This window comes from Rhodamnia argentea, chromosome 7 (assembly GCF_020921035.1).
Source record: "Rhodamnia argentea isolate NSW1041297 chromosome 7, ASM2092103v1, whole genome shotgun sequence".
NCBI lineage: Eukaryota > Viridiplantae > Streptophyta > Magnoliopsida > Myrtales > Myrtaceae > Rhodamnia > Rhodamnia argentea.
The window spans coordinates 22,915,400-22,925,868 of record NC_063156.1 but is presented as its reverse complement, the minus strand read 5'-3'; the positions used below and the strand labels follow the sequence as shown (position 1 = coordinate 22,925,868).

General features: G+C 43.9%; 2 protein-coding genes and 1 pseudogene across 2 annotated transcripts; 2 read left to right on the top strand and 1 right to left on the bottom strand.

Annotated features, from left to right (window-relative positions):
• Nucleotides 1-364: 364 nt before the first annotated feature.
• Nucleotides 365-2,709, top strand: LOC115734730 (annotated as a pseudogene).
• Nucleotides 2,710-4,031: 1,322 nt separating this feature from the next.
• Nucleotides 4,032-6,063, top strand: LOC115734975 (COBRA-like protein 4). Its single transcript, XM_030666014.2, has 6 exons — nucleotides 4,032-4,220; nucleotides 4,324-4,403; nucleotides 4,503-4,959; nucleotides 5,058-5,205; nucleotides 5,386-5,663; nucleotides 5,769-6,063. The coding sequence occupies exons 1-6, from the start codon at nucleotides 4,097-4,099 to the stop codon at nucleotides 6,059-6,061; spliced, it is 1,380 nt and encodes a 459-aa protein (XP_030521874.1). The 5' UTR covers nucleotides 4,032-4,096; the 3' UTR covers nucleotides 6,062-6,063.
• A 289-nt stretch (nucleotides 6,064-6,352) lies between these two features.
• Nucleotides 6,353-9,703, bottom strand: LOC115734976 (protein COBRA-like). Its single transcript, XM_030666015.2, has 6 exons — nucleotides 9,471-9,703; nucleotides 8,760-8,839; nucleotides 8,056-8,512; nucleotides 7,495-7,654; nucleotides 7,095-7,375; nucleotides 6,353-7,000 (listed from the first exon to the last, which is right to left on the bottom strand). Exons 1-6 carry the CDS (start codon nucleotides 9,571-9,573, stop codon nucleotides 6,708-6,710), a joined length of 1,374 nt encoding a protein of 457 aa, XP_030521875.1. The 5' UTR covers nucleotides 9,574-9,703; the 3' UTR covers nucleotides 6,353-6,707.
• Between the last annotated feature and the right edge of the window lie 766 nt (nucleotides 9,704-10,469).

Genomic DNA, 10,469 nt, shown 5'->3' with positions numbered 1-10,469 from the left:
CTCCTCCACAGCTGATACATCCATCACTTTCCCTAGAAGGAGCCAAAGAATCTGATAAGGGAACACAACATGAGGAACCCAGCAGAATTTTCACTTTTTGAGCTGAATTGTAATGCCTTCTCATGCCACCTTGAGTTCTTATATAAGGACCTCACTGGTCTAGTGATCCTCGCATCTTCAGCATCCTCCATCTGATAAGTAGCAAACTTTAAGTATGTCCCCTTGCAAGCTCAATCACCTCGGCATCGCGGTCGTTCTCTTTAAGACGGCATTGGCTCGAATGGGTGAGCTTCTAGCTCGGAGAATTCAGCTGTGGAGACCCAAAAGTTTTATTTCCTAGCAATGCGTCCGTCGTGTGTATACAATGATGCTCTCGCCTTGCCTAATTCCTCTTGTCTCGTTTTCAGCGGCTTATGATGTGCTCGATCCGCATGGGCACATTAAATGGGACATTATGTCGTGGACGCCAGACGGTTACATGGTGAGAATAGAATCGATGTTCCGAAAGCTTGTGAATGATTGGTGCTTTCATTGAGTTTCTTGTTCTGAAAGTTTGGGTGATGAACCGATCCTGAACATAGTAGGGGAAGGCACTGACTAAATCTAGTTATGATGACTTGTAGGCAGCCATCACTTTGAGCAACTTTCAAATGTTCAGGCACATCACGAGCCCCGGGTGGACGTTGGGATGGACCTCGGCAGGCAAAGAGATGATATGGTCAGTCGTGGCGTCGTGGAGATCAAGGAGATTGCTCGAAATTCAAGGGAAACGTCCCTCGCTCTTGTGGAAGCAGCCCCGCTATGGTCGACTTGCTTCCAGGAGTGCCCAACAATCAAAAGTACACTGATTGCTGCAAGGGAGGCGTCGTGGCGTCGTGGGGTCAAGACCCTGCAGCCACGGTTTCGGCCTTTCAGGTCAGCGTCGGGCTCTAAGGTACGTCAAACACTACGGTGAAACTTCCCCAGGATTTTTATCTGTTCGGGCCTGGACCGGGCTATATATTCAGCGCTGCAACCATCATGCCGCCCTCGGTGTTCTTCTCTGCTGACGGACGGAGAAGCAATCTGAGCCGTGAGTGAGTTAGAGGCTTTTATTTGGTTTTTCACAGACTTCTCCTAGTGTCCGCTGTCATCTGCTTGACTGAAGCTGAACATCCTTCAATTATCTCCCAATTCCGAAACCATTACAGTTTGTGACCATGCGTTTACATTGATTCAGTAACGTCAAGAGTCATATTCATCTCCTTACTTCTCTTCTAATTGTTGTCGCAGTGTCATTTGTACTTACTCGCAAACGGTTGCTTCCGAAAACCCAAACTGCTGCGTTTCCTTTTCCTCTTTCTACGACCCTATGATCACTCCTTGTCCGTCTTGTGCTTGTGGCTGCGACGGAACGGCTAACTGCATCAGGTAAGTGTTTTGACAACTTCAACAAAAGAATTTGCCAGGGTGATTGCATTTTGGACACTGATATCTCATGCTGGAATGTGATTCAGGAGCGGGAGCAAGATTCAGAGTGTGGTGGGTTCGCAACCGTCCATTGAAGGCGACACGCCTTCGCTGCAGTGCACGAATCACATGTGTCCTATCCGGGTACATTGGCACGTCAAGGCCAACTACAGAGAATACTGGAGAGTGAAGATCACAGTCACCAGTTTCCACTACAAGATGAATTATACACAGTGGACACTCACTGCGCATCATCCGAACTTCAACAACTTCACTCGAGTCTATAGGTTTGACTATAAGCCACTTGACGCTTTTGGCTCCATCAGTGAGTACGCGGCCTTTATAGAAAAGAACGCGACCATTGTTTATAATTTGATTTTAACTTTGTCTGCATGTTGATCTTCAACAAATTCTCCTAATTGTCGTGATAAGTGAACACAGTCGAACCGCATGCGTTCCACGATATAGTACCGCTCTCGCTACTTGACACTTTGAAAGAGATTAACCATGTAGTCATGATTTGGTGAGTCGACGGACTTGATAAAATTTTAATCTCTCTTCCTATGATTTCTTTTTATGCAGATGACACCGGATGTTTTACGGCATAAAGTACTACAATGGCCTACTAATGCAAGCAGGGCCAGAAGGGATTGTTCCATCGGAGATGATTCTCTGGAAAGGCATGAGTACTTTTACATGGGATCGTGGCTGGGCTTTTCCTCGAAGAGTGTACTTTAACGGCGACGAGTGCATGATGCCGCCTCCTGATAAATACCTTTCTCTACCAAACATAGCTCCTTCGAATCCTCCTTCGGCTTCGGCCTTGGCTCTCTTCTTCATCTTGGAGCTGATGCCACTGATACTATGACGTGAACGGCATCATATGTATTCATATCCGTCTACTCGCACCTGAGACGGTTGCGTCAGTCGCCTCTGTCATAGAGAGGTTGGCAGGTCCAAAAGGAAACAGTGCCGTTGCTCTAAGGGTTTATCCATGGGAACGCATATATGCAAGAACTGTACAGAGTCTATGATATCAAGTCTACTGTCGAAATATATGGACTGTCCTGATCATAATAGCAAACGGCTCAGAAAAATGCGCCTAATATGTAATGAAATCTCGTGACGTACAAGATGATAGAAGCATGTGGTGGAGTATAATGTTTCCGACCTTATGTGCTTGTTGCATAAGCCGGCCAAATGCAAAATACAGTCCATGGATGGTCCCTAGAAAGGCAGCAAGTCCATTCCTTTTGGTAGCTCATTGGCAAAATAACTTTTTTCGGGACGTCTTCATCAGTTGGTTCAGGTTGAACAATCCTACTTAAGTCATACATGCTGTCCAGCCTATAGCAGTTATTCCAGCTGATTTAACCCCGTGGGTCCTTCAGAGGCAACAGCAATTAAAAAGACTCGCGCAGCGGCAAGATCGCTCATCAGAAGTTGGAATGTCATATGGGAGTGGTGAGTAATGGGAAAAAAAGTCTTCTTTCAGAACCGATGTCCTAATGTCCGTATAAACCGGTTTATGTTATGAATAAGTCGGTACAGTGACTCGTTCAATTCTTTGCATTAGCTTTCTAAATCTGTTGCGAACTATCAGCGAGTCAAATTCTATTACCGTCATCGTGCACGCATCATCTTCTAGAACATTTTAATTTGCAGAGTGTATGTTAATGTTACAGTCAATACTTAAGCTCTAGTCCTGTCATATCTCGAGATTCTAGTCAGCTATAGGAATTTGCTTTCTCCAATTTGTACTCTGTCATCTTACCACTTAGGTCCAAGATAGTTAATCTTTAGCCACCTCGTTTAGCTCTGGCAGATGGGAATTATCTATCGGACAGCGAGATCTGATCTGACTTGTCCCTGCATTGCCTTTCTAAGCAACCCAGCAAAGTGGAGCAGCAATTCATAGGTATAACAAACAACTTGGAACGGTACTTGGAGATGAGAGTCAACAAAATTAATGGGCTCAAGACAAGTTGACTGGTTTCTATAGATTGGGGAAAAAGATGTGAATTTTAATGAACATGCATCTCTTTTTTTTATTATCCTAGTATTTCATGGGGGTTTAAGGCAAACAATCACATGACATGGAATTAGAAAAGCTTCAGATCTCAGTTTCCGACTTGAAATGCTTGGAAATCTTGATTACCAGCTACATTGCCCGAGTCCGTCCCATGCCAGCCGTACCCATATTTCCTAACTCAGAACTCGACTTACGTAACTAAGGCTACTGATCCATTTTCCAACACTCCAATTTATTTCCTCGAAGATCATTTTGCTGATAATTTTCGAGCAGTCGCCTGAACTTATAGAGAAGGGAACATTTTGGCTAGGATCACAGACAAGGAACTGACTGTTCACATGTTATGTTCATCCGAACAGGGAAAATCTGCCTCCAGTGCTGCCGTCATTCTCACCTGCATGTTGCTTCAAGATGCAAAAACAGAATTGACTGAACAAGGAAAATCACTGTGCATGAGAGCGAAATTTTGAAAAAAATCAGAAGAAAAGCTTACCAACTAGTAGGTGACACATTACATAGTCTCAGCTTTCCTCCATACAAGATTTAACACACTCCTCCCACAAACCGTTCATCGCTTGTAAGTTGGCTGAAGGAGTGTATCTGGCGGCACCAGAAATGGAATCTGAAGATCTCTTCACTTGTCCAGGGAAAGTTTATGAAGATGGAAAAAGCTCATTCTCCCCAAGATTTGAGCTCATATTCTTGGCAGCCATTTTTATGCTAATGATTCCTCATACAGGTTGGCCTTGCCCACCATGTCAAAGTACATGAACTTCAAACTTTGTCACCTCACAATTCTGGCAGTAATTAACTATTTCTTTTCCTTCTCTTCATAATTGCAGTTGCGTATGATCCTCTAGATCCGAACGGCAACATAACGATCAAATGGGACGTAATCTCCTGGACTGCGGATGGCTATGTGGTGAGTGCACTTGTTTTGGATGATGATTGCCGTACTTCGAAGATAATATTGGAATGTCATTGTAAACATACCGCTGACAGTTAATAAAACTAAAACCAGGCTGCTGTCACAATGAGTAACTTCCAAATGTACCGGCAAATCACGACTCCGGGTTGGACACTGGGATGGAACTGGGCAAAGAAGGAAGTGATATGGTCAATGGTCGGAGCACAAACTACAGAACAAGGAGATTGCTCCAAGTTCAAGGGTAATGTACCGCATTGCTGTAAGAAAGACCCGATAGTTCTTGACTTTCTCCCCGGAGTCCCCTACAACCAGCAGTTCACCAACTGCTGCAAAGGTGGCATCCTTGCGTCGTGGGGCCAGGACCCGGCCGCCTCAGTCTCTGCCTTCCAGGTCAGTGTCGGGCTAGCCGGCACCTCCAATAAGACGGTCAAACTCCCCAAGAACTTCACTCTGCTTGGCCCGGGACCGGGATACACTTGCGGGCCCGCGAAAGTCGTGCCCTCGACGGTGTACTTCACAGCTGACCGGAGGAGGAAGACTCAAGCTTTGAGTAAGCTCCTTTTTCAAGCGGACTATGCTTTTGGTTAATGAAACAGGCAATGCTGTGTTTATCTTTTCTATTTGCTCGTGATCATGCTTTGTATGCAGTGACTTGGAATGTCACCTGCACTTACTCACAGTTCTTGGTTTCTAAGAACCCGAGCTGCTGCGTTTCGTTCTCATCTTTCTACAACGACTCGATCACGCCTTGCCCGTCTTGTGCTTGTGGTTGCCACAACAAGAAAAACTGCATCGCGTAAGCCCCATGATTTTCCTTTATTCTCTGAGTAATACTCTTCTGTGGTATCTAACTGAAAGTTGATCATATACCTGGTGACGGCTTTATCAAACTTGGTATGAGCGGTCTGTGGAAGATCTCCTTGTAGATTTCTAAAAAACATATAAAACAAAAAGGCTCATGACCTGCTGTGGCCAGGAGTGACTCCAAGCTACTCCACAAAGCAGGAATAAACACACCGAGGAAGGACAATGCGCCGCTCCTGCAGTGCACGCATCACATGTGCCCCGTAAGGGTTCACTGGCATGTGAAGCTCAACTACAAGGACTATTGGCGCGTAAAGATCGCCGTCACAAACTTCAACTACAGACTGAACTACACCCAGTGGACGCTAGTCGCACAGCACCCTAATCTCAACAGCATCACCCAAGTCTTCAGCTTCGACTACAAGCCTCTCATCCCGTACCAATCGATAAGTAAGTGCTAAGGCTATGCTTCATCAACCTTTTCTACCTAAATTACCAGAAATTTAAGGGCAAGAGTCGGCTAACTTTCTAATCAATCTGTGATCGATTGTGCAGACGACACGGGAATGTTCTATGGAATGAAGTTCTACAACGATCTACTGATGGAAGCAGGGCCACAAGGAAATGTACAGTCCGAAGTGCTACTTCAGAAAGACAAGAACACATTTACATTGAAACAAGGATGGGCATTTCCAAAAAAAGTATACTTCAATGGAGATGAATGTATGCTTCCCCCACCTGATAAATACCCATTTCTACCGAACTCTGCCCAAGTGAACCTAGTAGCCTTGTCAACATTCATGACCTCCATGGCTATGTCGATACTGCTCATTCAGAAATCTCCCTAGAAGCGAACGCATTTCAGAAAATTTTTGAAAGCAAAGAGACATGCAAGCGATTTGAGACGTAAACTCCACCCTCATCAGGTAAATATCATACAAACATTCTGGACCTCCATATAGAGCTTTCATGTAATGTCAACAAAAGGGAGAAGAATGTGCTTGTGATAATAATCATGCAAAAGCTCGCTCTCAAGTACTAACTGTTTTGGGTGTGTGTCATGCAATACTGAGTACCACTGCTTTTGTTCCTCACAAGCCTCTCAAGCTGTGTAAGGTCCATTTCTACCTTCTGTATGGTTGACAAACATGGTACTTGTATTTTCATTTCTTCAAAATCAAATAAATTACAACATTTTGGTCATGGATACTTTAAACACACATTGATCCACATAAATAACATTATAGCACAGCAAAAGATTATTCAGAAGGATAATACAAATGATTCTATCACCGGACGTATAAATAAGCTAAGTGGCAGGGACCTTGCAGTAGTAGATTTTTTAGCACCTGTTTCTGTCTCTACTCGCACCTGTATTGTGGCAAGAACATGCTACGATTGCATCGACAAATCATGCTATAACCCTTGTGCGGTGTGACGTAAACCTGATAGGAATAGCAGAGCAGCCATTTTAGCAGTTCGTCCCCGGGGTTCTCACACAAAAGCCAAAAACAACATAGTAGATGCCACAATTGGCACGAACGTAACAAGTCCAGGCAAAAGTGGCCGAGGACTGGCATTTGGCAACCATGGGTAGGCATCTGGAGGTGGCATCACACAGTTATCACCATTGAAATAAATCCTCCGAGGAAAAGCCCATCCCTTTTCAAATGTAAAGGTGGATTGGTCCTTTCGAAATAATAGCTCGGACTGCACATTCCCGTATGGCCCAGCTTCCATGAGAAAATCATTGTAGAACTTGACTCCCCATAACATGGCAGTATCATCTGCAATTAAGTAGCAAGAATTGCAACATCATGATCAAACAAAGCAGCATATGCAACAGACCATTATAAGCGAATCAGGTAAAACATTGCATACTTAAGCCTGCGTACGGAGTCAGTGACTTGTAGTTGAAGCTGAAAAGTTGGGTGAGATTATCAAAGTTGGGGTGCTGAACGACGAGATTCCACTGGGTGTAGTTCATTCTATAGTTGAAATTTGTGATCGTGATCTTCACTCGCCAATACTCCTTGTAATTGAGCTTCACATGCCAGTGGATTCGTATTGGACACATATGGCTAGTACACCGGACTAGCGGTGCATTGCTGCTAGACTTTCCCGAGCCAGATACAACTTGAGCCAAGTGCGGAGAATCTGCCCTGAAAGACCAGATGACGAACATATGGTTATGAATCAATTGTTTCCACGTAACACTGAAGGAGAACTCTACAAGAAAAGTTCAGAGAGAACTAAATCTTCGTAGTGTGATAGAACTCACTCTACGCAGCCGCCGGTATCCGTCGCATTGTTTTGACAGCCGCAAGTGCAAGTAGGGCAATTTACTATTGTGTCATTGTAGAACGAGGAGAGAGAGACACAGCAGGTTGGAGTCTTTTGAGCTAAGAATTGCGAATATGTACAAGTAACGTTCCAGGTCACTGCAAAAGATCAAGCAGTAAGGTCAGGGAAAGTTAGATAACCGCCCTGCTTGGATGAAATTTAATCAACTCAGAGCAAGATATCAAAACTTGTCAGCATTGCATGACCCACGTGTATATTTAATAAGTTCCCCTAAGTACAACAGCTAGATATTGTTCCCACTTCAGAAAGATGACACAATCGATGTGCGCATTTCTCAGGGCCAGAAGAAGTAAAAGTCATTTACATGCTTGATACCTTATAAAAATGCAAACGCGTGATACTGTCTTAGGGAATTGCTTCCATGTATAAAATGCATCTCATATGCAACCACTGTGTAGTGCTGAAGAATTTCAAATTCTTGTCTAAAAAGACTATCATGCACATGTAATTGCTTTGAAGAAACCTGCGAGTAACTTACTTAAAGCTTGGGTCGTTCTCCTTTTGTCAGCAGAGACAAATTTGGTCGGTCTGACATTCTTAGCGGGCCCACAAGTATAACCCGGTCCCGGTGCTTTCAGTGTGAAGTTTTTGGGAAGCCTCACTGTCCTGTTACTCGTTCCAGCAGCTCCAACACTGACCTGAAATGAACTTGCCGCATTTGCTGGGTCCTGGACCCATGAATTTATAACTCCACCTTTGCAACAATTCGCTATCTGCTGATTGTAAGGAGTTCCTGGCAACAGGTCGACAACCGTCGGGTCCTTCTTACAGCAATGAGGGGTGTTGCCCTTGTATCTCGAGCAATCGCCTTGCTCCGTGGTCTGACCGCCCATCATGCTCCATATAACTTCCTTCTTTGCCCACGTCCATCCCAGGATCCATCCCGGAGCTTGTATATGGCGATACTGTTGGAAGTTGAACATCGTGACAACAGCCTGTCCAACTCAACCAGAAAATGTCATGAGACAAGTGGGATTGTAGCCAGACTTGAACCGGGGAAAAGAAAATAAACTCCTCATGATAGCAAAATATTTCATGACTAAAGCCTCAAGTTCTCCAAAATTCACGCCCCTCTCAAATTGCCATTTTCAGGGACTCGGATCAACAACGGCTGCAAGCTACTTTATTTTATGCAAAAATGCACATAAGGTAAACAAGATCACATTAACAACTAACGCATACCACGTAGCCATCGGGAGTCCAGCTCATTACGTCCCACTTGATCGTGATGTTCCCATTGGGATCAAGCGCATCGTAGGCTCCTGCGAAATCGGGCATCAGAAGAAAACAGGGGACATCAATCCGAAAGTACAAGTCCAGAGCATGGACTCAAGTCACTTTTGAAAGTATGACACGACACGTAAGGAAGGCATGAAAAAGAAATCACAAGATTTCACAAAATTCAGGGTGTAAACTGCGATTTTAGTCGCATCAAGAGAAATTGTCACCTTCGATGCCATTCTAACCAGCAAACGGAATCCGTAGAAGAGAGCACACACAGAACTCTTAAGCAACCTCTCAACTACTTCCCCGGATAAGTTATTGAAGAATAGAATCCAAGACGAAACACATTCTAATTTCTAACGAACGCGACCATCTAACTACCAAAAACTGCCCAACATGCCACTTTTAGGACTAAGTACTGGAAACAGATTACGAAACTACCCGGCTCTTCAGATCACAGGGGGCAACTCGATTTCAACTATAAATCCACAATAAGACGGTCAAGAACAGCGAGAGAATGGAGAATCGAAAGAAGCAAAAACCAGATGCACTGCTACCCTGATTTTCGCATCTCTCTCGGAGAACAAGGGAAACAAGAAAGAGAAAGGCCCATAAAGGAACAAAATTTCGGAATGAGAAGCGAAAGGAGCGTAATGGGGGGGGGCTCACCAGTGGACGGGAAAGAGGAGCAAGAGAGCAAAAACAGAAGCGAGAGGGTGATTCCACTGAGCTTGGACATGAAGCCGTCGGTCGAGCGCAAGGAAGACTCCATTGTTGATGCAGATTTTCCCCCTCTGATTCAAGATCTGCACACAGCAAGAATGGAGAAGAGAGAGAGAGAAAGAGAAGGGTGTTGGCTTTTGCTTTCACATGGCAAGTAGAAGCTTTTGTTGAGTATGAGTGGACTCGTAAAAGTCTCCGAGAGTGAGAGAGAGAGAGAAGAGAGACAGAGGTGTGACAGTTACTATATGTTACCGCTGTCGTGTGTAATTTCCAATTATACCCTTCCACATTCTCTCTCTCATCATTGAATTTGCGGAATTCCAACAGATTCCTTAAATGGTGAGATTATTAGTCTCTTAATCACTGCCAAACCACCATGTATCTTTGCTCTTCTTAGCAAATTTATGAAGCGTCCCCCCCTTAATTTTCAAAATAATTGATTTCATTTTAACTTTTGACAAAATAAACAGTTTAAAAAGTACTTCACATTGTATCGTCCGCGCATGATACTTTTTCAAATTCGGCACATTCTAATCTTAGACTAAACTGATCATGATCGCTTGAAGAAATTTCATTTGAGGATTGTGCTTTTGTGACTATATTTTGAGGTGGGTTTGAAATTTTCATTCTGGTTTTTTTTTTCCGGGATTTCTTATTAAACCGAGATGATTTTTTTTCTATTTTGGGTTGATTTTTTTTGTTGTTTTGGTCGAAATTTTGGGTTGATTAACTCCAGGCATAATGTAATAGGGTTCTGGCAAAAGACGGATGGGGACAATTATGGGAATTCAACTTAACAAACAACCATGGAATTAGTTAAAACCAAAAAAAGGACTTGGGCAACCATGCAGACGGTCGCAAGTGGGCCAACGGGGGCGAGTCCGACACTGTCGGTGGCAATACATTACGAATATAATAATATCCTTTTTAATTTAAAGGAAAAAC